Here is a 27,972-nt window from a genome sequence, read left to right as displayed (position 1 = left end):
TTGTATCGATGTACGCGCCTGCGTAAAAGGAACAAATCTACAAATCTCATGGATGGGCTGCTGCCGCATTACTTTGCTGCGCATGCCGGGTACATTTCACTTATAGATCGTCTCCAGGACTATGCAAGTGTGACCGTTTGTTGACTGCGAGCATATGTCACGCGATAGTACGGTGACACTGTTTTTTGTTGACTTCCAGTTCTCCTTTGACAAAGTAATGATTTAAGACGGGTCACAGTAAATGTTTGAGCGGTACATATTATATAGGTTCATGGAGATCATTGAATACAACTGGGACGTGTTTCAGTCATATTAACGGTAATGTAAACACAAACTTATTAAGCGTTCGTTTAGCTAAAGCTAGCATACTTTAGGTGTGTATTAGTTGCCTGTATACATACTGTATTATAAGGAAGGGGTTCTTTGACAAATCAGATGTGAATTCTGTATAGTTAGCTGTTTTCTCTGTGTTCACACTGTTGACAACGTTTGTCTTACGTGTTTGACATCCTCTGTATTTTCTTTACAGATTTGAACTCTCTCTAATTAAGAATAATTGAGTTAGTCAAGAATGTCTAACAACAGGGATGCCAATGAGAGCACCCCTCTGTTGGACTCTGGGAACATACCTTCACCACAACCATCAGTTTTCGAGGGAAGAAGATTAGCATGTGCAACTATCCTGCTAGCTGAATCATTAGAAAGGATAGCTTTCTATGGCATCACATCCAATCTAGTCCTTTTTCTCAATGGTAGTCCCTTTTATTGGCAGGGCACCCAGGCGAGCCAGACACCTCTGATGTTCATGGGAGTAACATACCTGATTTCACCATTTGGAGGCTGGTTGGCGGATGCATACCTTGGAAAATTCTGGACTATTGCTTCAAGTTTGATCCTATATTTTCTTGGCATGCTATTTTTCCCTTTCATCTCAAATGAAGATACCAGGACACAGCTATGTGGAGACGAAGGGGCATTTCCTGTGCAACCTGCTGAATGTATGAGCATAAACAGTACCCTTTCAAGCAATGTAACCTGCCCCATCCGTGCCCCATATTGTGGCCCGGTGATCTACAGTGGCCTTTTTTTAATTGCATTAGGAGTAGGTACCGTGAAGTCCAACATCACTCCATTTGGGGCAGATCAGGTAAAGTATGAGCCATATTACTTCCAGATCTTAAAGTCTGTCTTAATAAATAAGAGTGTTCAAAGTAGACATGGAGATTTTTGTTCAGACATACATAGGCCTGTATAAGATTAGGTATTCAGTGTGACATCATTGAGGTCAAACCGGTCAAACATGTGATTTCCTTTGCACCATGACAGTTCACTTAGACATGCATCTTCCTTTTTGAATAATCTTTTATTGCCATCAGGAAGTGAAAAAGAACGCTGTTTGGTTAGTTTGAAAATGTCAGCACTTCTACAAGAAGCTGTCATATAATATGGACAAGTTCATCAATGGGGTGATTGTTTTCAAAAATAATCTAACTATGAGAAGTTAAAACCTCTCCCAGTGAACCGGGAGGGTGAACATGATTAGTTCCTGATTCCACTACGTTCATTACAAGTTCCTCACGTCTCTGTCAATGCTCCTTTGGATCATGTTCAAACATACACAACGGTGACAAAGCACACCATCAAGCAAAGTCCATACATTGAGGGACACAAATAAACACAGAGACGGGTACGCCCGCACACGACAGAAAACATAACGGCAAAATATAGAATACATATTCGACAGTTTCGAGCAAAACAAAATTATAGAAACTGACAACATGTGACTTGTTTTTAACTAGAGCAATATGATCTGTGTCACTTAGAGGTACAATTTCCCTTCATATTTTCCTCCAGCTCGAAGTCTAATTGACGAATAGTTGGAACTGCTAATACGTGAAATTTGCTTCGTTTTAGTCAAATGTAATATTTTATGATATAATAATATGATATATGATATAATTATAATAGTTATATGATATAATTTTATGATATAATTTTATATGATATGATTTCTGGCAAAAAAATGATTTTACCCTCTTTCTATGTGGACATTGCCTTAGTTGTTTCTACAGTGATTTAAAAAAAAGAATATACAACTTGATCTCAGTAATCATAAAGTTAGAGGATTACTGGAGCTGCGTTCTGTACAGGCAGCGGATGATGGATAGAGTTTGAAACTGGGACATCGAATAAAAGCAGGACACTGTGTGGCAGCTTTTTTTGGTCTTTTTATGAGTCACTGCAGATACAATGTCTACCAGCATATGATCATTGTAATATTTATTCCTGATCATATTCTGTATTTGATGGATGGTCAACATGTCTTGTCCTGACGTGGCTAAATGCTGGAGGGAACACAACCACTTTCTCCGATTGATCTTGTGTCAAAACTAAATGTAGGAGCTATTAAAGTACGCTTCTCTATGTATGCATTATTTTTAGACTTCATTATAATGCAATTGTAGATGATACCTGGCAATTAGATGGTCTGAATCAGATAAGAAATAAACAAAAAAGTTGCAGTTTATTATAAGTTATAAAAAATACTTCCACTCTTTTTACCTTATTCTTCTATCAATGTTATATTGCTATTAAAATATGCCACCCGGCGACAGAGCTGCTCAAAATGTATCATTATCACTATAAAAAAGTAATTTGGTGACTTCTCATCCCCTAGTCTGTCTCAGCTTGGTCCTCATCATCAGAGCAGTTTTGTCTCTTCATTTATTGTCAGGATTTTAAAAGCTGGACTTTTAAAAACAGCTTGTTGCTTTGCCCATTGCAATTGCCTTTCACATGCACACATGTCTCTAGAGTTAACTTCCTTATGTGACTTTCAAAACTTGCATATCAAAGTGCTGATGAACACAGTTCCTTTTATAGCTGACCTTTGCTGCTAGTTTACCATCGATCTGATTTGACACTCAGCTGTAAAGATTTTTAATGTTCAAGATATTTTCTATGAGACACATGTTGTGTTTATTTCTCCCTGTATGTGTGACCAACTTACAATGACATCGTTTGTTGCTCTGTATGTGATCTTAGGTCAAAGACAGAGGACCCGAGGCCACGCGCCGATTCTTCAACTGGTTCTACTGGTGCATCAATTTGGGAGCTATCCTGTCTCTGGGAGTTGTGGCCTACATCCAGCAAAACTACAGTTTTTGGGTTGGCTACACCATTACCACCGTGTGCCTCGGGATATCCTTCATTGTCTTCCTCCTGGGCCGTACTGTCTTCATCACCAAGCCCGCTGATGGCAGCGCCTTCACAGACATGTTCAGGATCCTGGGCTCTGCATGCTGCTCCAAGAAACCAAAGGAGCCAAACCTTCTCCGGTGAGAGCGACATCTCTGTGTTGGATATTTTACAGCATTGTATGTAATAATGGGAAAAAGATGACGACGATATGATAACAGATGTTAGAAAAATATCACTCGTCACCGGCTTGAGCTTCAATATCAGGATACATGTATTTATTATCCTTGCAAGAATGGAATTAGTCATCACATACAGAGCATAAGGTACAACAAGTTCCCGAACAGTGTCCTTCACATGCTTATATACAAGAGAGTCACAAGATGCAGAATACCCGTTCAAAGCAGTATACAATGTTTAGTTTAGATTAACTAAGACCCACGTCGGAAATGATCATGCTGGTCACATAGAGGCTGAATCATCATGTTAATCGTTGTCACATAGCTATCATATGCCTAACACAGTGTGTCCTGACGCTCTTCCAGGTGATCATACATCCTGTCATGTACACAGCTAAAGTTGGGCCTTTGTTATCATGTGCTACTCTGATATTGAAAGAGTATATTGAGTATTTTCCAAACAATAAAGTAATTCCCTGAATGACAAACAGCACACTCACATTATATGTGAAATAGCAAAGCATTTATCCATCCCAGTAGGAAGGCTCTTTCCAACAGAGTAGCAAGTATTTTTGATCATGGCAAATGTTGACTCCTGTGGATAGCACAGGTATACCTCTATGTTAAAAACCGCCTTTGATCCCCCCTATAATTATTTTCTACCCACCAGTCCAGGCATTTATCTTCATTCCCTGTGGCGCAAAGTTATTCTGAAGTACTGTTACTTGACTTTGAACCAAAGTAGCACAATTGGTTCAAAAACATGACATTGAATATTTTAAGTTTGCCAATCCCACAGCCTTTCAACATTTTCTCCAGAGATGTGGATTATAGGCTTTAAAAAAAAAAAAGAATCCCTTTTCTATAGAAGTGCATTCATTTAAGGGTGTTCTCAAAAGGGCTGATTAAGTCTCAAACTTCAAGAGTTGAGAGTCATTTATCTGTGTTCTATATTTATGTGTTTATTGTTATTTAAATTATATAATATTTTTTTTTTTCTCCCCATGAAGCAACAAGCCAACACTGCTCGACAGTGCCAAAGTATCCTATGGAGGAAAATATCCAGAAGAGAAAGTAGAAGAAGTGAAATCCCTGGTGAAAGTCCTCCCAGTTTTATTTGCTCTTATCCCATACTGGACTGTGTACTTCCAGGTAAGGTCATACAAAATATACAAGCCATGTTTCCCACAAGATGAAAAACATGAAGGAATTAAACATGAGTATTTAAGATTTCTGGAAGCGCTTGTGTTAATAATGTGAGGGATGATTATTTCCTGCTTCAATGTTGGAGAAGAGTGTTTTTGCACCAGACACCCTGGTGATCATGAGGTGGAGAATTACCTCACGCTGAGACTCTAATCTTCTTATTGTGTTGCAGATGCAGACAACGTACATCCTGCAGGGCCTCCATCTGAGGATTCCTGATAGTACGTCAGATGTCACCCCTGGCTCCAAGGTAACCGAAAAGTAGAGACACTCTTAGTCCAAGCACCTGTTTCTTGTTTAAAAAAAAAGAATATCAGCAATGGAGTCACATATTTAGCAACTTCTGTATAATTCTATTTAGAAAACATATCAGCTTGGAATTTAACCTGCATCCACATAATCAGGTTTGAACTAGATTTGTTTTCACGGCTGAAACTAAAGCAGTCTGAAGGTCACTGACACACATTTGTAGGCAACAGCTGGAGGCAGAAGCAAAGGTTGGTAATGCCTTGAGGATTAAGTCAGAACTTCACTTCACAGACTAATACCTCGCAGATTAGCAACCTGGCGGTGACTGTACCTCTCCTTAGTAGCACCTCCATCTGATCCTTCCTGACTAGTGCTGCTGCTGTACTCTCTCTGACAGAATGTATGTTATGTTCTGGAGGGCTTTGATGACTGAATCCCCTCCAGTTGCTCCACATGATATACTGTAGGACTCCTCAAAAATCAAAGGTTTTAATGTGATGAAATCGAAAAAATACTAGGAAGTGTAGTGCAGTTCTTCTTTATGAGCAGGCATGCTTGAGGTGAGGTGAAATGCAGTGATTTCATGGAAATGTAAAGTGAAACACTGGCCTGTTAACCACGCAATCTACCCTACTGCTACATTCATGTTATCTTACATTTGTCCTTTTAAGGCACAGAAACTTGTAGCATTGATACTTTCCACATAGTTTTGTTCACTCATATACTTGTGTGTTTAACTGTGTTACATATCCATAGTGGCACCCTCCCCCCTTCACATACTGTTTACCTAGTATCTAAAACAGAACTGAGCCTTTTCAGCTACCAGTCTTGACACTTCTCAACATAAAAGGGAAGTGAGATTAGTTGCCTCTGTGATGTGATCCCCCTACCTTGCCTGACACATTTCTGTAGCAAATCTTAGCAAATAATGTCTCTTCAAAGAATGAGAGCTCACACTTATACTTATATATTTCTATGGGAGGTAGCCAGGCATGAACTTTACTTTTACAACAGTAACTATTTGAACTATGTTGTGTAAGGGATTCATACTTTAAATACATATTCAAAACTACCCTTTCAAATATATTTATAGTACCCTAGGATACATATAAAAGGTGGTTGCCTTTTCATATGTATGTAAATGTCTTTGTTGTTCTTTATTCCTCATATTTCCCAACTTGTGTATCATTTTTTGGGTCCTAAACCTGGGAACCATTCTAGAGTATATCCTGTATTTACAAAGTATTCAGTCTATTTGTGGAAGTATAAAAAGCAGAACACCATCATCAGTTTCATCCTTCACGCCATGGTTTCCTTGGTAAAAGTCTCCCTTGGCTCTTTCTATCATTGCGAATATGATAATGCACACACAAGGAATGAAAACACTCTAAGGAGCTTTGTATAGATGGCCAGTGGTTACTCACAGAAATGGAAATTCAATCTGAGAGTAAATTATGCTATCAGAAGTGTTCAACCAGAGACGCATCAGGAGCTCAGATGGCACTTGGAATTTGAATTGCAAATAACATCTCCAGCAGTTTGCAGTCTTCCATTCCTCAGACAACGAGGTATTGCCTTAAGTTATAGGCACATACAACAAACAAAGCTCACAGTAGGTTTGCCCTTTGATTTATATTGCATCCAGTCTGTTTCTCAAATGACACCTAATGGTACTAGTTTATAGTTTGTGCTGAAATCATCTCAAATGCCTCTTACACATTTTATTGATAAGCAAGGTAAAACAATACTACTACTACATATGATAAAATAAAGACAAAACACACAAATAATAACTTCTATTGACCTACTTATCACTAATAAATCGACTGTATGCTTCTTTTAAGTAAAGTGAAACGAATATTTTCCATTTCATTATGTTTGATTTTCTCCACTTGGGGGTGCCAAAGCAATATTAAGGCCCGGGGTGCACGCGCTCACACACATGCACCCTCATAGGAACACAAACACTCTGTGAACTGTGTGGGAATGCACTGACTTTCTCAGTAGTTTTCATGCTTTGTTGCATTTTTGCACAGCTTTACCTCATCCTCCTCCTCTGATCCCCCAGGTGACGTTCCGCTTCCCTGCAGCCTGGCTCACCATGTTTGACGCAGTGCTCATCCTCATGCTGATTCCCCTTAAGGACAAAGTGGTGGACCCCATCCTGAAACGCCGCGGCCTGCTGCCTTCCTCTCTGAAGAGGATCGCAGTGGGGATGTTCTTTGTTATGTTTTCGGCCGTGGCGGCGGGTGAGTGTAAAAACAGACATGTCCTCTCTATATAAGTAGGCCAAACACACGCTAATGAAACAGCTAAGTTAGTGCTTGCGGTAAATGCCACTTGCAATCAGTACTTTCAAGGCAACGAGCAATGCATTTGTAGAACCACAGTTACATCATTTATTCATTTCAATTCTAAATACTGCCTTTGTCAGACTTTGGAGACATGGTACTAAAATATCAGTTCCTCACCAACAGTGAGAATACAGTATTGCTGCTAAAGTATGATTTAGATTCTCTTAAATTAAGGGTTTGTTTATTGTGTTATATTTTGCTGTGGGATTCAGCAGATGGCCTGTCACAGATGTATTCATTTTTCCTGATTCAATACATCACATTCCACCTAGCAGAGGGAAAGCACGCTCTGCAGAGCACAGGGGGAGCTGTGGCATCTTACCTTTGGGTCCCGAGTGACTGCAGGCGACTGCGGCAGAGCTGCTCAGTCCTATTAACTTTCAGACTGAAGATTATTTTATAAATAAAAGTCTCAGCTAGGCCTGTCAGCGTTGCTGCTGCATTGATATATCTAGGCTAAGATTATTTGAGAGAGACAAGCCTGGGGCAGGAAGAAAGCAACTAGGTAACACTCCTGAAATCAATGCTCATTATATTACCCACAACCTCTGCCCTTTCTCTGATACACAATGCGTCTGCCACAGAATATGGACACGTTCTGTCATTAATGACCTTTTAGATATTGACTGGTGTCAGATTGCCAATTGTCTGTTAATGATGCACTGAATCACATTTGACAACCATTATGAAGGATAATTCAATTTTATAAATGGTTTATTAAATATTTTGTTCAAACTAATTACAATGCGGATACATTAGAGGACATTTGTCTAACACTTAAATAAAGCAAATAATGTGATCTGACTTAATTCCCTGCTCAGGAGTCTATTACTTACACAACATCTACATCACTAATGTTTTTTACACTGCTTTATAATGATCTGAATGCAATTTATTGAACCTTTTTATAATAGCTATTAGAGGTCTGAGCTGCCGTGTTTATTGTTTCAAATGATTTTACAAAGTGCTTTTTGAGTCCAGATCGAAAAGCAATTTTGAATGTGTGAGCTGCATGAACACACCTTTTGCAACAAGAACACTGGAGCCGCCAGATAAGATGATACTTACCATATGTGTCCTGTCATACTCACAATCTGCTAGTGCTCTGAATCCTCATCAGCATAAGTAGGTTATTAATCTCTATAGTCATCTGACAGCAGAATGTGTAAAAGGCCATATGGTATTATGGGTCAATACGTATAATACACAGTGTTTAAATGTGTTTTAAACACAGCATTTTTGCATATATGGTAAAAGCTCATGTCATAATGACATTAACAGTCTAAAAAGACTGTTAATGTCATTATCAGCTCTAATCCAAGTTAGTTCTCATATTAGTAGTGCCTGGTTAAAGCAGTGTAATATAGAGTTAGTGGTGAGTATGATATGTAGTTGGAAATTGTGGTTTCTCCATGCCGAATAATTCCACTTAAAGGTCACCTATTAAGCAAAATCCACTTTTTGATGTATTTTATACATAAACATGTGACCCCTCTATGTAAAGAGATTCTGAAAGTTTCAGGAAAACATATTTGATCCATTTATATAAAAACCTGTCACCACTTTATGATGTCATAATGATTTTTTGGCTTTTGTAACTATTAGCCAATAACTAACCAAGGTAAACCCCCCCCCCCCCCTCACCTGAATCTCCTCCTAGAGCACCATTGTGTTCTTTTTAACCAAATATCTCTCAGAGGGGCGTGGGGAGTGGCTCCTTATTTGTCATCTAAAGTAACAGACACAGAATCAGCCCTTTTGAAACAGGGGGATTTATATATGTATGCATCAGTGTTTCCGTTAGCCGGTAATTACCGTTTTTAGCTGGTACAATTCATTAAAAACCGATCAATTAAAAACCTGCCGGTCAAAATGTCCGGTAATAATTAGGGATGCTCTGATCAATTGGCCGCCGATCATTATCGGCCGATATTCACTCTTAATAGTTTGATCGGTGCTCTCTATAAAGGCCAATCAGGAGAGCTGGATCTGATCGATTTGGACATACTGTATACGCGAGTGAAGTGTAACCGGATGCGAGAGAGAGATCAGAGATCAGATCAGCTGCTGAGTCTGACGGAGACACGCAGCTCTGCATGATCACCTGAAGCCCCGCCCACTGTTTAGCGAGCTGCATGAGAAACTGACGGGCTGTCAGGAGAGAGAGAGAGGGAGAGGGGATCCGTTTCTCCCGTGTTATTATCCAAGTTAATGTAAACTTTTGAATAATGTACTTTATCTACTATAAGTAGTTTGTTTGAATGTAATAATTATGTTGTTTGTTGTTTGTGGAATCATTTATTGAAAAATGAATCTGTTACGATTATAAACTGAAGCAATTTAAAAATGACTCCCATTAACTGAGTTTTAAACATCAGCATATCCGGTCATAGTCCGGTAATTACCTGCTAACGGAAACTCTGCTACACAATTCTTATTATTATTGAAACATGACCGGTTAGTTCAGGGCCGGACCGGATCAGGGTCAGGCCGGGAATTATACACCCAGCCAGGCCACTACCAGTTTTTTGTGCCATTTTGCTGGATTTATTTGTCAATATTCACAGCGTTGCTGCCCATAGTGATAGCCCTCTAAATATACTACCCAAAAATAAACATATGGACATGCTCCCCCGGTAAGATTGTTTACTTAAATGCATCAATCTGGTGCATTTTGAGGGGGAAATAAAGAGACTACACCCATATGAAACATAACTGTATATATTTAAATGATCATAAAATCATAAGAACATGGCCATAACCAATAACATCCCATATCCAATATGAAAAAACATTGAAACTTGTTTATTTATTTGTTTTTGGTTCATTTATAGTTGGGCTCCTGAACCAGCCTCTCCTGTCTCCCCCCTCTCCCCCCTTCTCCTCTTTGAGGCAGCAGCAAAGACTAGTTTTAGCTCTCAACAAGTTTTAATAGTTTATCTTACCTTTTTTCACCTAGTTAACGTTTTTATTTTTTATTATTCATGCATATTTTACTAATCACTCCCCCCTGAAATGGAAATATGTGTTTACATAAATGGTGACCAAACCGTTTGAGACCCACAGAGAACTTAGACTAAGTTAACTATCTAAACACTCAGAATCCTTTACTTCACCTGAGCTGTAGTTATCAGTCTCTCAGTCTGACTGGAGAGGACTCTCCCCCACCTTGTTGTTGAAACAGCTCATTATATCCGTTAGCGCAGCTAGCTAGCACCAGATGCTAACAACAACAATACACGTAACCGGTGCGCGTGCTTTATCTCACTCGCTCGCGCCACACATAACACACACCCTCCCGAGCTTGAATGACACACAGAGACCAATCGAGGGTATTAGAATGATCTGTATGAAAGTGGCCATGTCGGCAGGCCACATCATGAAGACAGCCAGTCACCCTCTGTGAGGCAGAGTCAGACCCACATTTGCGCAGCGTTGCGTTCACAATACATACGTATACAAAAAAAATCCTCAGGCCAGCAGGCCGGGCCATCGGGAAACCTCCCTGTCCTCCCGATGGCCAGTCCGGGCCTGGGTAAGTTTAAAATGTGTCCGGTAAAATCAATTATTTTTGGACATTTGACCGGCAAGAAAAAATCCTAGCGGAAACCCTGGTACTGTATGAATGATCTGTTTGGTATTGTGAGCACTTCAGAGACATGTTTTGTATATACAGTATCTGAGACCTATAATATATTGATGAAAAACAGTATAATAGGTAGGGGTGCACCGAATGGGAAATTCTTGGCCGAAACCGATACCGAAAATAGGAAACAGTTGGCCGAAAACCGAATGCCGAAAGGCCGAAAATGATTAATAGAAATATATATATATATATATATATATATATATATATATACATACATTGGTAAAAAATGTATACATTATATATATAATGTATACATTTTTTACCAATGTTGTTCAATATACCTGATTATGGAAATAGACATGATTATGGCAAAACTTAACTTAACTTAACTTAACTTAACTTAAATAATAATCACTATTATGGGTCCATAAAACATTTATTCAGCACTTTTGAATGCATACAGTACATTTATATATGTCATGTATTATTGCTAAAAAACATGATATCGCAGTCTTAGTGTCGCCAACTCGTTTCTAATATGCAAAGACAACAAATGCGTCTATGATGTATTTTCGATCAGACGAGATCTCTCTCCCCAGTCTGTGTGCGAGGGGGCGGGGCAGTTTACACACACGCAGCTGCTACATGCAGCGGAGCACACTGCGGAGATGGCGGAGAGAACGCGCTCCGAGGTGTGGTTAAACTTTACCCGTCTCGATGTGGAGAATACTTGTTACCATAAGTGCAATAAGAGTTTAGCATGTAAGCAAGAGCAATTTGTCTAAACATTTAGCAAAAGTGCACCGCATGCAGACGGAGGAATGTACCGGGTTCGACCGTCTTTCTAGCAGCTCTGTAGCCCCATCCACGAGTAACGTTTCCACGTCAGGTGTTATGTATGCTAGCAGCAACACACGGAGTTAACTACATTATACAAACATGGGTTAATGATTAGAGGTAACTGAGTTATTTAGTTTGTTAAAATTTCAGCTATTCTGTTTACAGTCTGTCATCAGATTATTTAATACGATTTGTTAAAGGCTCAAGGCAATCTCGATGACAAAGGTCAATGTCCCCCCCCCCCCTGTGAGCCAGCCGCGAGCATGGTCGCCGCGTCTTTATTACGTCATCACAACAACACGTTAGGTTACCAACGTAAGCCTGTTCTGACATTCGGTGATATTTTTTCGGTGCTAAAACCTTTTTAACCATTTTCGGCCGATAATTTTCGGTGGCCGAATATTCGGTGCATCCCTAATAATAGGGGACCTTTAAGTTTTAAACCTACTGCATGTAGAACACTTTATAATTGTAACACTGAGTCAATAGGAGACAGTAGAAATATGACATTTTCACATTGTCTTAATCCCTGACTCTTTTAATAGAGGCACTGCTTTTGCTACAAGGATATCAACTCTTGGAAATCTTGATATAAAGAACATTTAACTGCAATGGTGGCAGGTGACCTACTTTTTTACCTGCCAAAGCTTATCAGGTGCTAGTTGCATTACACGGTTGGAATTGATGATCCGTGAATTAAGATAAGAGCTACCTTCTTAAATATCTGTGTGCTGTCTCTGGGTGTTGTTGTGGTTAAGAGAGAGGAAAAGGCTGCTGAACTACTGCTCTTATCCTTTTGGCTCACTTTTATATAAACATGGGGACGAAGAGATGAGAAAGTTTGTTGAGGGAGAGTCTTGTGATGTTCTAGCGACTTATTAAAGGCTGACTGATCCCATCAAAAACATCCTTTGCAATCAGAGAGATGTGGTGAAAGGTCTATGAACCAAATCTAATGTGTCTACTTTTTCACTTTAAAGTAATATATTCTTTTCAGAAGACATGAGCAGTCCTGGAAGGAAAGGTGCTCCAACATGTTCTTTTTATGATGTTCAAATGCTATTTAGGTATTTACTTTTCCATTTGGCTTCCTGAAAGAAAGTGCAGTCCTTGCAATTGAATTTGGGATAAATACATTCTTAATATTGCGGAAAGCTATTTTGGGTTCTCGGAGTGGAGAGAAGGGGTTTAAAGTGGTGCAGTGGTGTGGCCATTGGTCACAGAACAGTAGGTGAACACACAGCTATTGAGGACCACAGTACTGACCTGGATTTGATAAATGTACTGTTATTAAGATACACCAATAATGATATTGTATCTGCACCTTATTTGAACAATTATTCATCCCATAATTATTTGCTGAGCATGTGTGCCCTGTATCCCTTGCATTGCCTTGCACACATTGACTCCTGGCTGCTGCCTTACAATTTATAATTTTTTTAAACGGCAATTTCCTCAGATGGCTTTCTGTGTGTCCCCACTGCTTATCTGCGTCTGTCCAGTCGCTGAAATCATGTTGTGTTCAGAGACTGAAAGATGGATAGGTGTGAATGACCGAGTGTGGCATCTTTTGCCAGAAAAGAGCCAGACCAACACATTGCATTGTCAGTCCGCCACTTTGTGTCCACAACATTGGCCACACTGCTGCTGTTGAGAGTTAGAATCACTTTCATAACCATGTTCAACAAACATGCATGAATGTGTCATGATGTCATGGTTGCAGGGATATTTCACAGGGTTTCATCGCGCCCGCTGTCACACGCCTGGCACGAGGACAGCTGGACCTCGTAGTGCAGAGAGACAGCTGAAGACATGCTGTCAGACGGATTGTTTCTGAACCACTCTTCATTTGTGAACAACAATCAGCCACATACTGAGGCCTGCTCTGAAAAGCTGTGCTGACACTGCTTCTGAAGAGTTTTTTTTAAACATGTTTTATCACATTCTCTTAACTTCATATACTAATCTGCTTTAGCTAAAGCTTAATGGCTTTTAGGTGTCCAAAAGCATCTTTATTTATTTTTGTAATGAAAAGCTGTAGCAGAGTTGGCACACTGGCTGTGTGATGTTTATAAGCAGGGGTGTGTGTTTATAGTGTGACTCTTGCTCTCAGCAGCCCAGTGGCCACACTGCCTGAGATGGACGGCTGGTATTATAGGATAGTCGGATTACAAGGCTACTACTTCTCTCAAGAACAGCATTAAGTGTAGTTATGATAGGAAGCTGTCTCTGGGAGTTATCTGGAAATAGCCTCTGGTTACATGATAATAGCTCTATCGAATAAAGCTTTTAGGAGGCGGCAGCGGTTGATGAAAACTGCTAGCCACTTATTATAAAACTGTCTCCACTGTTCCATAACCAACTGCCATAATATGGAAGCGTGTAGATGTGATCTTAATGAAGCGTTCGGGTAGCCTTAAAACGAGTTAAATGCTTAACGGACTGGCACTAAGTCCTCTGCAAGTGTTTGGATGTTTGTTTGTGTCATGGACTTTAAATACCTTAGCAAGTGTCTCTTAATCCTGAGAAGTAATATACAAGCCTTTAGATTCACCCGTGGCCCTGTTTGCATCTTTAAATTAGTATGTATGTTGCAGAATTTTCCTTATAAACATGTGTGTACGGAGGTTTTTTAGAGAACAACGCTTTGTCAAATTCTTCCTACATTTACACTCTGCTAACTATGCTTATCTGCATTTTTTTTTTTTGTCCCCTCAGGTATTTTGGAAACAAAACGCCTGGAGATCATCAAATCAAAGGGTACCATTGACCAGGTGCTTGGCAATGTTACCTACCACGCTGCAGATTTACCCATATGGTGGCAAGTGCCTCAGTATGTGCTGATAGGAATCAGCGAAATCTTTGCCAGCATTGCAGGTAAAGTTGTTTGACATCTCCTGTGTGATTCAGCACCCACAGCGTATAAGACATGATGATTCAGACCAACAGTGAAATACAATATCCTCCACTGATTAGCCTCATGAGTGGGGCTGCTCTGATTAACCTTCATACCGAGCTGCTCTGAATGGATTGTGGGCTCAAAACCGTAATGCCCATTCTCTTAAGCAGTATGCAATGAAGACTAATGTTTATAATCTTTTTGAACATTTGTTTGATTCATTGCCTTCACCGGCATAATGTGTTTGTGGCTTGTAGTCCAGAATAAAAAGCACAAGAAGTCGATTGATAATTGATTATACCAAATTTCTCTCACCCCAGCAAGACATTACTCCGTAAAGGGACATTTTATAAATACAGAGTGTATAAAGCAAACTTTTCTAATTTGGAAATGACGATGCAATCTATGACTTCGCCCCGTCTGTAACCCGCAGCCAAAAAAAAATGCTAGATAACTAGAAGGGCACTCGGAGAGCACAGATCTCTGCCAACTGGCAAATAGTTCAGTCTTCCATGCTATGCATATCTGCAAGCCCCACAACTACGTCTGGATATATTTCCAAAACTATCACAATTATGTCAAAAATAGTTTAATTTCGCTGAAGCCTCATCATCAAAAACCTTTACCAGTAATAATGCTACATGCTACAGCTTTTATCAAGTTTAATACAATCAAACTAGTCTTTTTTCAGCTCAAAGAATCCAAAAAACAAAGGGAGAACTTAACACGATGGAGGTAAGAAATAGGACAAATACACCGATATGTACCTTCCATTGTGCCATTAATCGATACAATAGGATATACTTTATTGTACCTGTAAGAAAATCTGTTCTGGACTGAGGGTAAAGTCACAGTGGCAACACAATTAGCTTCACAACACTCACAACATTTCACCTTCATGTTCAGGCCGCTGCTGAGTTAACATTTATCACTATGAACTTAAATATACACCAGCATAATTAAACAATATCTCCCACACTAAATCACGCTCGAGAGAGAGAGATAAAACTGACAAATTGTCGTGGCAAACACTTAATTAAAAGTTCAACTCTTAATTATCCAATTAGCACGCTTCCCCAGCTGACAGTGTTCATATTGCACTGAATACACAGAAAACAATGGCATGTTTAATTATCAGTCCAGCAGGGTGCTGACAGTTACACTTGTATGTAGTCCAAATAGGCAAAGTATTGTATTATAATGATGCTACTCCCCCTTTAAGAGGCATTATACTAAACTGTAGTCCCTGACTTACTCTAAAGCTAACAGTACATTACAGAGCTTCAGCTCATTGATTAGCAAGATTCCAATACAAGCAGATATTGCTTCCATTGTCTAAAAGTTATATAACAAATCTGCAGGTTAACATATTTTACTGTAGACTAAATCACAAACATATTTTGATTCGTCTGTCTTTTGGTATATTTGTCGTAGCAGCAACAATTTCAAAGGCAGGTATCTAAGAGCCTTGGAACCAAAAATCAAAACTATGTCTAGATGCCACGTGGAGTCTTAAGTTTTGTATAACCCTTCTTTCTATTCACATTTTCTTAACCTTAGATACAGTATTTTGTTATGTTTGATATATTTGTGATACCTTTTATAGTCTATGTACTACAGCAGATAGACTATCATAGGAGAATTTATTATAAAAAGTCAAAATTCTAAAACTTTGTTTTAGCACTTGGGCCAACTTTTCACACCAGCAGGTCTGATTTGAATATAAAGTTGTGTAACTGTCGCTGCTCAGACGATTCATCCCAGTAAATATAATTCAAAGACACAGGCTCATCAATTTGAGGCTACGCATAATCAGTCACTGGAAATGTAGCAGTGTTTGCTTTCCCTGGAGAAATAAATTCCCTGTTCTTCTCCGGAAAATGATTAAAAAGAAAAGCATTGAATCAGAGCAGGTCAGAATAGTTCATGCCGGAACTGACAGCTGCAGTCTTCTTTTTGAGACTTTCAGGGTTACCAGGCGAAAACTGCTTGGCAAGCAGGCTCCCTTTCTCTTTCTCTTCTTTTTTGTGTGAGCCCTGACCTAAACAGGAAATGTCATTTCATTAAAAGCTTTGAAAAGTAAGGCCACATTGTACCAGTAATACAATAATGTGACTGTGAAGCTGACAATTGAGCGGCCCGACCAAGCAAGGAGGCAGAGGCAGAACGTCCAAAAATACAACCCGGTGTGGGCATTTATGAACTCATACACATATGATATGACACAGCCTCAATCTGCTGCTCCTGTGCGCACAGTCACCAGCCACCACACTACCAGCCTCCAAACAGACAGGGCAACAGAGCCTAAATACACACCCACACTAATCAAACCAACAGGACACAGGTGAGGGGGGAGGAGACAACACAGGGCACCAGGTGCACACAATCAGCAACAGACATGGGGATAGGGGAACACTTTTCAACATAAAACCAGGAAACAGAGACAGACAAACTAAAACACAGACAGATACACAAACTACATACACTTTGCCACCAATGAAGCTACAGAATCCGCAACGGAGGCCGAGATCTATGGCCCCAGAGATCACCTCCGTTACAGTGACAAAGTGAGAAATTGCTTTAATGCTATATCAAATAGGGACTGCAACAAAACAAAAAATGGAAAGAAAAGCAACAGTATTGTCCTTTTACTAAAAGAGGTTGTCTTTGAGAAATATCTGAGTGTAATATAGAACAACTGAAATCTTCCCTGTATTGTGTTTATCTTTGGTGTGACTATATTTTTTTCTTTTCTCCCTTCGTGTATTTTTCTCTAGTTGCTTCAGGCCTCAGTTATCTAGTGATTTGAGTTTGTTAAAGCCTCGAGCTATGATTGAGTCATCCTCCTCGTACTATAGGTCATGCTGTTGTTGTTTTTTCTATAGCACTCGCTTTACTCTATATAAGTAGTGCTGATTGAACTATTAATATTTAAGACTTATTATTGGAGGGATTATCAAGCGGATCCATTCACTGCAGGGTGTTTCTGCGACTGAACGTCTACATTTGATATCCACAAGTTTAAGATCCATGGATACTGAAATGTGTTTGATAAGGTCCTTGAACAGAAATAGATTTTGCACAACTATCCGGTGCCTAAAAAGTCAAATCCAGACCTAACAGAGCTAAAGGGAGCCTTAAAATAAACGTACTTTCTCCTCTCCCTGCATACCATCCCACAGGGCTTACTTGTACGAAAATTGGCGGAAAGAATTGTGACATATGTCTGGTTTAGAGGAATATTCCCTCTAGTCTCCTTTTGTTTGAATAAATCTGTTTAAAACCTCTGGTGACACCAGACTTTGCTGCAATCCTTGTTTTGCTTGTACACCACCCAAGTGTGTCTGGTTTCAGGATAAGAGAATATACAATATTTTTTTTAATGATACTTAGTATTTAAACTCGGTTTTGCATGTGTGAAAGATATTAAAGGTTAATATTACTTTCTAAGAAAAAAATCAATATTATATATAATAATAGTGCCCTTGTCAGGTATTGGAAAAAAGTATATAAACATTTGCATTCATTTTTTATTTCCCCTTTTTTCTTTTAAAGAAAGGTCAAGCTCACTGTGGTTGTTTCTTGAATAATTATAGTTATTGATGTTAGAATGATAGTCTGTATTTTCTCTTTACTGTGAGGAGTGGTATCTGAGAATCCTCACCAACCTTTGTTAGTCTCCTGTGACTATGGCTATTGACGAGTGTTCCTTTGCTATCAAAAGGTTAGCTAAGGATATAAACAAATGTATCGCTGTGAATTTTTGGAAAGGGGATCATGCTTTCCACTGAGTCAAAACCTCATATTTGCCATTCCCTTATCTCAGTCCTTTTTCTTCTGACGTTTTTTCTTTGCAAAACTACCACAGGTATAAGTAAGGTAACTGCTCATCACATTCATTTATGCAATGTTCCCCTCCAAGGAAGATCTTGAAAGGCAAATGTATTTAACAGCAGTTTCCTAATCTCTCCAGACAGATGTAGCTATAGGGCCTCGTTTAAAAAATCATATGTTTGAGGTGCCATGAAATTATCAATGTCAGCTTGCAGGCAGACAGATCTCTAGGCAAAAGAGACACTTATTTGATGTTTTTAGCCCATCATATGTTTCCTTAGGTCCCCTGCCCATTTTCTTAGTCCTTTCCTTTCTTTCATGACTGAGTAAATACTGAGTGATATGTTTTCCAGAAATCACTGCTTTGTGAGATCAGTACTAAGCAGAGTAGTTCCAAACAAGGCCAACACAGACCAGGCCACCATTATAATTAAGATGCTAAGCAGCTGTTGAGAAATCGTTTTGGTCTCACTTACAAAATGCTAAAAGGAAACCAGTGATTGTCAACAAACAATCTAAATAGAAATCGAATTCTACCCAAATATGTAGTGGTGCCTTGCTGGCTCCACTGTCAGAGGCATGAGCTGGACAGTATCTTTTTGGGAGTGTTTGACTAAATAGCATGATATCGTTACATTACACTTTTATTGGATGTACATTTCTACAATATTATACCCAACAATCTAACAAATACCTCATGTTACTGTTTTTGTTGAAGGTCTGGAGTTTGCCTATTCTGCAGCCCCCAAGTCCATGCAGAGTGCCATCATGGGACTTTTCTTTTTCTTCTCTGGGATTGGCTCCTTCGTGGGCTCTGGTTTGTTGGCTATTGTCTCCCTCAAGGCGATTGGCTGGATGTCATCCCACAAAGACTTTGGTAAGAGATCACAGTAACGTATACATATGTGCAGTCACTGTTGCTAACCAGACAAGAGGTTAAAATAATAACTAATGAAAACCATTATCTATATGTTTTTAACTAATGGATTGATTGAAATTATTATGAAGTGCAGACCATCTATTTCTATTTATTTTTTTTTTTTTTTTTAAAGGGGCAGGTCATATAAGATTTGTTTCTTCTCCTTGCTCCTTTTCGCTCAATGGTGTGTTTGTAGAGACATATTTTGTTGGCACTTATTGTACATTGGGTTTTGCGTACCATGAGCGGAACAAATAAAAATGAAATGAAATAACTATATGTCACATTAAATATATTTTTTTCACCTGCCTCCTATGGCCTGCAACATGTTTTGGATCAATCTGATGGTTCAAATATATATATTTTTAGCACACTAGTAGCAGCCAAAGAGGCAGATATTTTCCTAAAGAGATGGTGGATACCAAACGGAACTAAAAGGAGAATAATATGTGGTCAGAACACAACTCATATTTAATAATAACACTGATGAATCTGTTCATTTGCAAATGTTTCCTTGTTTTGCAATAGCCCATTTAAAAGCTCTTACATCATTTGATCTATTATCATTGTATATCACTTCCATAATGGGAATCATGACTTTGTATGCATGTAAAACAATCGATGATTTTGTCTGTACTATAATGCTACTCTCTTCAAAATATCTCCACGAGACAGGGATGGTTGATCTTTACTCATAGTTTTCTCAGGGCTGTCCACCATCCCCCCAAACTGAGCATTACAGTTGTCGACCCTGCTGTTAGATGCCCAGAGCATGTAGAGTGCACTATTGACTTTGCACATCGACTGTATGTATGTACTCGTTTAGGCACGTACCTTAAGAATGCTCCCAGCTTGTGCAGATTTAAAATTCACTTCAAGAGTAAATTAGACGCAGTGAGAGAAGAGGGAGGGGGACAACAACACATGGGGCAGTTATCTTGTTCTAAGAGCGTTTCCTATAATAAATAAATAGACATGTCAGGCTAACGACAAAAGGTTTGTGTAAATCTGTCCAAGTGGTAGAATAAATAGTGTGGTGGTGGCAGCAGATGGATGGGCTCCCTAGCGAGAGGAGGCTTCCAAACCCAGATGCACTTTTCCCTGAGCATGTGGTAAATAAGCCAACACTGTAAATTGTTTCCCCTCAAACACCTAATAGCTCATTAATACAGTTTGCCGACAGTTAGGGAGGTACTTTGGAAGATGCTTGGCACGCTCCATAAATCCATCCCTTGCTCAGCCTGGCTTCACTTGAGGGGCAGTTAAACTAAAGTTGGATTGTGGACGTGTTTTTGCTTTCCATTTAAAAGATGAGCTGCAGAAATGGAACAAAACATGCTCCTGGCCACCGATAAAAGACACACAGCACAAAGCTTAGGCATTAAGTACAGGCAGTCAGGAATCATGCGGTTTGTTTTTGTGTCTGTTTCTCACAGTTTGTCGGATTTTAGCTTCTTCCACATCTCCTGGCTCTCTAGGTGAAATGAATTCAACTTATTTCCATGGCTGCAGGCGAAAAGGGTGTGCAGTAAACAGCATCTTGGGTGAGCTGTGCTAAGTTGTACTGAGCTGTACGGGCCTGAAGACAGATGAGCAACATTAATCACAGGCTGGGGGTCTGATTACATAGCCCTGGATCTCTTAAGTAAAGCTGTCCCTGGAGCATTACATTGAGATGGCACTGCTCGTCTGACATCACACTGGATGCTCAGCTCTCTCCGTCGCACTGTTGCTCCTTCTCTCCCTGCTTTGCACTTACCGATGTTAGTCAGAATCCGTGAAGTGTCACATGTAAGGTTTTGAACAGGTGCTACCTGCTGGTTTGGAAATTAGGAAAAACGAGTCACAAATTCTTGGTTTCGTAAAGGATTGCAGAGAACATCGGCTTTGGATAAAAGCGTCAGCTAAATGCAATGTAATGCAATGTAATGTAATGTAACATCGGCCCCAAGGAATGCACAACACCACATGGCCTGTGTTAAATTAAAGAGGCCCTTTTTGCTTTTGGAGTTATCCTTTTCATGTAGTGTGTTAGGAGGCGTTAGTGCATGTAAATGGTCTGCAAAGGCTAAAATCCCAAAGTTCACACCAGAGGGAGTTTCTCTCCCACACACAAAAGGCTAGGGGGGGCAATCGGTGAACTGTTGGATGTTTCTATTTGTTGTTGGTAAGATGCATGCGAGTGAGATGTATGTTTAAATCCATTTATTTTTTATTTGGACGTTATAACTGCACATGAGTGATTTCATTTTTAAGTGTGTCTCCTTGGGACAATTTAAATTATAACCAGTTGATGCAGTTGATGCTAATGGTCCAAAGATCCTAATGCAGATATGTTGTAGCCTATTGGCTCAACTCTACTGTGTCCTCAATGATGAAATACAGTAAAAGTATTTAAAAATATTCAACATAATTTACACCCCATTCACAAGAAATACTTGTATAAACATTTATTATGTATATAATTAGGTTCAGCAGTTCTAATACAGATATTAATCCACAGAGAATTAAAGCACCAAATGTACCAACCTTTTAACAAATGCACAACAAGTTTATATGTCGCAAAAGAAGAAGAAGAATCCCAATTAAGTCTAGTATACATGTGTTATTTGGTTCGCCAAGTCATAAAGCAAAAAACGTACTGAAATAAAAATGGCCTCTTCAAAGTCCTCACATCATGCCAGCCTCTTAAAATGTGAAGTGAATGACTTTCCCATTTGGTGAACAGTATGGGAGTGAATGAACACGTGTGACTGAAAGCCTCTGGCATCAGTCTGCAAAGCCGTTGTGAAAATAGTTACAACATTTCAGCAACATCTGCTCTCAGACTTAAGAGTTAGTGAGCTTATGTGGTGAAATGATTGATCCTTTTAAATCCCCGGGCACATTATATGTCCACAATGGTTACATCTGGTTGAGTAGTCACGCATCAAACACTTTTATTTGGTATTTTTACTGGCCCACTTACTATGTCATCCCTTTCCTGTCAATGACATTTGTTACGTCATAAGACAAGTCAATCAAAGACCAACCTTTAGTTTCTTACCGAGCATTATTCCTCACATACAAGGAGCTTTTTGTTTCTAGGAAATGTCTTCTGCCTTTGTTGGAGTTTTCTTCACTCAATATGAATGCTTTTTTAGAGTTGCTATGGTCACATGACAGGAAGTGGCATTTTTCTTTGACCAGTGTCAAAGTCATGACTGATCTTAAATCAGATGTCTGGGACGTGTTCAGACTTTCAGAGTGCGCTGACATTCCACATCCTGCCCGTGAAGTGTTGGATCACATTCAGTGAAATGTCAATGTTTTAATGGATGCCTTTAATGTCAGATCTGGCAAATTTAACATGAACTCTTATTCTGTCTGAAAGGGCTATATTTGAAAATATAATTGGTTGTGCGTGTGTTGGACATGTCAGGGACAGCAGAGGCCAGAAAGCATGTGCTATCCATTTAGAAGATTACAGCGTCAATAACCCTCTTACGAGCTACGGGGCGCAGAAAAATAATGTTATGATATATTTACAGCTGGAACAAACACACATTGATTCCCTCTTTGATTTCATCCAGAGACAGGGGATGGCCTTGAATGCATTGAAGCATTACAATGCTGGGTCATTGCACCGAAGGTCTGGATCAATTGATCTGTTTTCCAACGTTAAATTGAAATTGAACCATTTCATCTGGCCTCACATGGCCTTCTCAGAGCCACTCGGAGGTAAATGGTCCTATAACTTTATGTCACTAAGATATTAGATGGCCGACTCTTTCTGGTAGTGCATTCACAATCTTCTCATATACTAACTCAGAGCTGTAAAACATGACCGCAAGTTATATCCAAACTAAAAGAAGTGTAATAATCGAAATACCGCACTCTGATTGGTTTGCTATATTTCCTCCTTTGGTAAAAATGTTGCTTTAAAATAACTGTCAAATTATTTTGGGTCCTTGTTTAGTCTTTTGCTGCTGTAATTATCCTTCCATATTTTTTAAAGTGGTTAGCAGCCAAGTGGGCCCTGGGGGGCGAGGGCTGAAAGGAGGAGGTAGAGCCTAAGTTCATTTAAAAATAAATTAGAGAAAGAACCAGTATACAACTGAAACCTTGCACACTTTTCCGGAATGTTGCCAAACAATTTAGATTTACAGCCTTGTTTGCGAATCCTCTTTGTAATTCCTTGGGTGCTAGATAAAAGACAATTGTGGAAAGTGGAACAAAGGTTGAGATCCAGTCCTCGGTCAGAATAATCTTCAGGCTCCAGAAACCACATGTTTTTAAGAGTAGAAATGATCTCAAAATCAGGTTTTCTTACATGCCTCATGCTGACACGATCACATTTTAGTAAAAACATAGTGGTTATTCCTTAATTGATTGAATTGAAAATAGATTCCCTGCTTTCTGTCAGCAGTCCTGCGGTGTTAATGAAGACTGCAGAGGCAGACTCTTGGTTTATTATCTGTTAGGCGAATTATTGATTAAAAAAATACAAGCTTCCTCGCTGCAAATGCACTTCCCATTTCCTCCCGTGCTCTCCTGTCAAGTATTGTTTTGTTTTTGTCTCTTCATGAATTATTCAAAGACTTCTTTGGCTGTTGTCCCATTTCTCCCATTTTAAACTTTGACCAGTTTAAGAAGACAACAAAATAAGCTGAAAGTATCACAGGGGCCAAAGAATCAGGGTTCCCTTTTCCCCCATGATTCATTAATGTTGTGGCAGAAGTTCACAGCTCTCTGTTCCCAGATCAACGGTTTCAAGATAAAGGGAGTGGATCTTTTATCCCCCTCAATTTGTATCTCACCACAAGAGAATGATTATGTATATGCACAATACGTTTGGTGACATAACAGAGGGTGATGTGATCATGCAACCCGGCGGGATAACTTTTTCAAAATGAGTTAATCCTGCTCTTTTATCAGGAGCAAAGCCTGTTAAGTCATGTACAAGATGCAGACACCCTAATGCAGTGAGGTGGATGTGATGCAGGCCTTTGGTGTGAAACTGTTTTAATCACAGTTGGGAAAGTATTCTGAGAGGAGTATTTCTTCATTATATCTTTGACATCTTCAGCCAAGTCTCCACAAATACACAGGTATTTTTTTCAACACAATTGTTACTCCTTACTGAAGAGCTTGTACTGTATTTAAGATTTGTTTTTAACATTTTCTCCTGCATCACATTTCACACATTCCAAAACAATTACATAAAAGTAAGATTAAAGATCTTTGTTAATCCTGCCTGTCCATAAGCACCATCTCTTCCTAGAAGGCTGCTAACTTTAAATTGATTAGGCTCTACTAAAATACACTCTCATTCAAACATGCACAGGCACGCACATTCCCTGCCACGTGAAGAGGAAGTACTTAAATTGAGTATTGCCCCCATGTATAATTAAAATCAAGGTCTTTTCTCTCTGCTCTGTATTCGGTGTGACAGCTCCACATGGTGGGGAGCTAATGGGAGCTTTCTGAGGAAATGGCAGACTGCTCTGGGGCTTCACATTTACTCATTTGATGATAATGTTTTATATATAAGCTATAGGTATCTCTGAACAGTGATGACAAATGTGCCTTACATGAACCAAAGACATGTTCTTGCATATGCTCTAGCAAGAGAAAAGTGCTCATTAAGAGGCACCCTTCAACAACCAGCTCACCGAAAAAGTCTCCTCGCCCAGCAGAGGGGTAAACAGTCCTCTCACGCTGCTAGCTACAAAGTCAATTGGTCAGCTGGACATGGTCAAGAGGAGAAAAAGCTGCTCTAAAGCCAATCCAATTGTCACCTTACTTGAATAAGGGAGACAATTGTTCTTGTTGTTTTTTTCCTTCATGTAAAACCCTGAAACAGGATTTGTTTAGAGCGTTCCTCTTGGGATTTGTTCCTGAATGAGGACAGCCATTTCCGGGAAACAGCAAATGATAAAAGACTAATTGGAAGAAAAAGAAAATTGAAAGCTTAAAACATGTGTGTCCTGTATGCTCAGTCTCAGCATGGTCTGTTTGTCCTCCCCTCCCTCCTGTGCAGAAGTAATACATCAAATCACAGCGGAGGCATCGGTTTATTTTCTCCTCTTTTTTTTTTATTGCATCCCATCCCCACGAGGAAACAAACCGTCCTTTAATACCGATGAAAGACTCCCTGGCTCGATGCACAGCTGAGGGACAGTTTTGCTGCGTTGTATCTGATGCTTCAGTCCCACAGCATCAGATCTGTCTTGCTTTGTCAAGGCAGATGAGCGGGGTCAACCGTCTCCGCTTTCCGAAGGTTACACCATTGCGAGATGAGAAGTAACAAGCCCCCTCCGCTGAATCCTAATTCCTGACAGCCTCCCTGCCATGCTCATTTCTAACAGTTATTTTATGTCGAGCAGAAACACAACAACCTGCCACACTCGCGAGATTGTGGCCGTTTACCTTTGCCTTTTGTATTCTTTTAACGCGTCGCAGTACTTTGGGATAAAAGCGCCCTCCTGCTGTCGCCCTCTGAAGTGTGCCTGACTCTTTTGTTCTCCACATTGCCGTGTTTGTCATTTTGGTGGAGCTCAGTTTTCAAGCATCATCCGAATGCCAGTCTTGTGTCTCCATCGTAATAATGCCCTTGTTTTCTCTCTCTCCAGGTAACATCAACGACTGCTCTCTGCACTATTACTTCTTCCTCCTGGCAGGGATCCAGGGTGTCACCTTGCTGGTCTTTCTTATCGTCTCTTTTAAGTATGAAAGGCAGAGGGGTCGGACAGGAAGCCAAAGGCAGAGACACACTTCCTCTTGACCCGTCCCCCATGTCCTCTTCACCAAAGCTGCCTTTTGCATCATATCGCTCAGTGCCCAAAGACCCTGTCGAATAGGTACTTACTAATTTACTCCCACTAGTTTGGTTCACCTTCCAGTTACAAATTGTCATGACTATATTTCGTATTTATGTTTACTCAAGCTTTTAAGAGGAAGCTTTTTTTATCCATCACTGGATGAACGCACAGGAACCACTGAACGTAAAGAGATGAATTCAGAAGCCATGGTTGAATCTTCTCTACTGTACTCCTTTACTCCTGTTTGTTTACTCTTGTTGCCTTTTTTGTTGTTGATGATTTGCACTTTTGGAGTGGTGCCATAACACAAATGTGATATCTAGATATTTTCTAATCATGAAAAATGCTCAGTTGTTTTTATAGTTGGATTTTTACATTTCCTTTTCTAACAGTTTCTTTATTTTGACTTTAGCTAACAATTTGCCTGACCCTGGTGTGATACACCAGGATTAAAATGATCTCTCGACTAACATCCAGTCGGACATGTGTGTATTAAATGTACTTAGCATTATTTTTTGAATACAATTACGCCTTTTGCCTTTTTGATAGCTTTGAATACCTATGCAGTTTTAACTCCGAGACTAGTTGTATGTTTTAAACCATTGCTGTTAATGACAGAATAGGGCTTTGTTTGAGAAGATCAATACACTTTAATGTATGTAATCTATTCAAATCTAATATTGAGAGAAAACAAATGTCCCACATGTGTTACCAGTGCCTGTGATTACATATTGTAAATCCTTATGAATCCCTTCCATAAATCCGCTTTAATTCCTCAAACAGAACCATACACATTAATATTGAAAACTCCTTGTGATAAAAATACTCCCGTAAAGCTTCAAAGCACTTTTTTGCATTTCTGGCCAAGCTGCATGTCCGTTTGACATTCAACTAATATAAATGAACCTAAAGCTTAAGAGGCCACCTTGAGTCGAGCTCTTAAAATATCTCCTGCATCACATGCTGGGTTCTAAATAAAAAGGAGTGTGATTTACACAAGCAAATTACATATTGTTTTCATCTTCCCTACATTTAGATTCTGTTCCTAGATAAATCGTAATTTCCTTGCTTTTGTTGTCAGGGATCTTTAACTGTGTTCTCATGGCTTTGCAGCATTGCCAGAAAATCTTAACAAATAGGTTTTGTATGTATTAGACTGTGATGCTTTTGTTTTAGCTTAATACTGCTCAGAAAAATGCTGTCTAAATAATAATAATAATTTTCAGAATAGGTATAGAGCAAGAGGTACTGCATTTTATTAACAACAAACTCTCATCTCTCAGACTGATATAACTCTCCAGGAATTGTACAATTGCCTTTGGGAGCACAGAACTGTGTTTACCCTGTGGTGTAAATAAAGTTACATTTGTAACAGCACATAAAACGCAGAAATCTGACTCCTGTTAGTGATTTCAGTTTGTGTTAAAGGGGTCGTATAAATGGCTTTGTTTGATTGCATATTTTATATATGCTTTGTCCTTTCAGTCCTCTCCCTAAAGATTTGTAATGTTTATTTTGGAATGATGTTCTGTTTCCGCTAAGGAACTTGAATTGTGTTGTATTTGTTGCCATTAAAGTATATTAAATAAATAATTGAGTTTCTCATTTTCTGCCATTTTATAATAAGACAAAGTTAGTTCATACATCTGTCACATCACTTGACCTGCTGTCACTTATTGCAGTTTTACAATGTTCTCTGAATTAGAAACATTTTAAGCAACAGAACACATTCATATATGAGTAAGAGCATTTTCCAAATCCAGAGGACGGGATGACCCTGGTGTTAAAAAGGGAATCACGGATAGAGCCTGCCTGGATGCGTTTGTTCTGAGGGCTATGGTTTATTGCTCCTGGGAAACCCAAAGTAGACTTTGTAAATGAGTCATATAAAAACACAGCATG

The 27,972-nt window shown here is 39.3% G+C and overlaps 1 protein-coding gene across 1 annotated transcript; it reads left to right on the top strand.

Moving 5' to 3' along the window:
• Positions 1 to 84: 84 nt before the first annotated feature.
• slc15a4 (solute carrier family 15 member 4) lies at positions 85 to 27,663 on the top strand. The gene is made up of 9 exons (XM_034212730.1): positions 85 to 318; positions 530 to 1,147; positions 3,046 to 3,338; positions 4,388 to 4,529; positions 4,756 to 4,833; positions 6,901 to 7,081; positions 14,334 to 14,492; positions 19,067 to 19,225; positions 25,882 to 27,663. Exons 2-9 carry the CDS (start codon positions 572 to 574, stop codon positions 26,031 to 26,033), a joined length of 1,740 nt encoding a protein of 579 aa, XP_034068621.1. The 5' UTR covers positions 85 to 318; positions 530 to 571; the 3' UTR covers positions 26,034 to 27,663.
• Positions 27,664 to 27,972: the final 309 nt, after the last annotated feature.

Source organism: Gymnodraco acuticeps, unplaced genomic scaffold, assembly GCF_902827175.1.
Source record: "Gymnodraco acuticeps unplaced genomic scaffold, fGymAcu1.1, whole genome shotgun sequence".
In the NCBI taxonomy this organism is placed as follows: Eukaryota; Metazoa; Chordata; class Actinopteri; order Perciformes; family Bathydraconidae; genus Gymnodraco; species Gymnodraco acuticeps.
Note: the sequence above shows the minus strand (reverse complement) of the source record. Positions and strands in the feature narration are given on the sequence as shown.

Coding starts and splice junctions, on each gene's coding strand:
- slc15a4 (XM_034212730.1), top strand. CDS start 572: ATGTCTAACAACAGGGATGCCAATGAGAGCACCCCTCTGTTGGACTCT. Junction 4,530..4,755: donor ACTGGACTGTGTACTTCCAG/GTAAGGTCATAC, acceptor ATTGTGTTGCAG/ATGCAGACAACGTACATCCT. Junction 7,082..14,333: donor GTTTTCGGCCGTGGCGGCGG/GTGAGTGTAAAA, acceptor TTGTCCCCTCAG/GTATTTTGGAAACAAAACGC.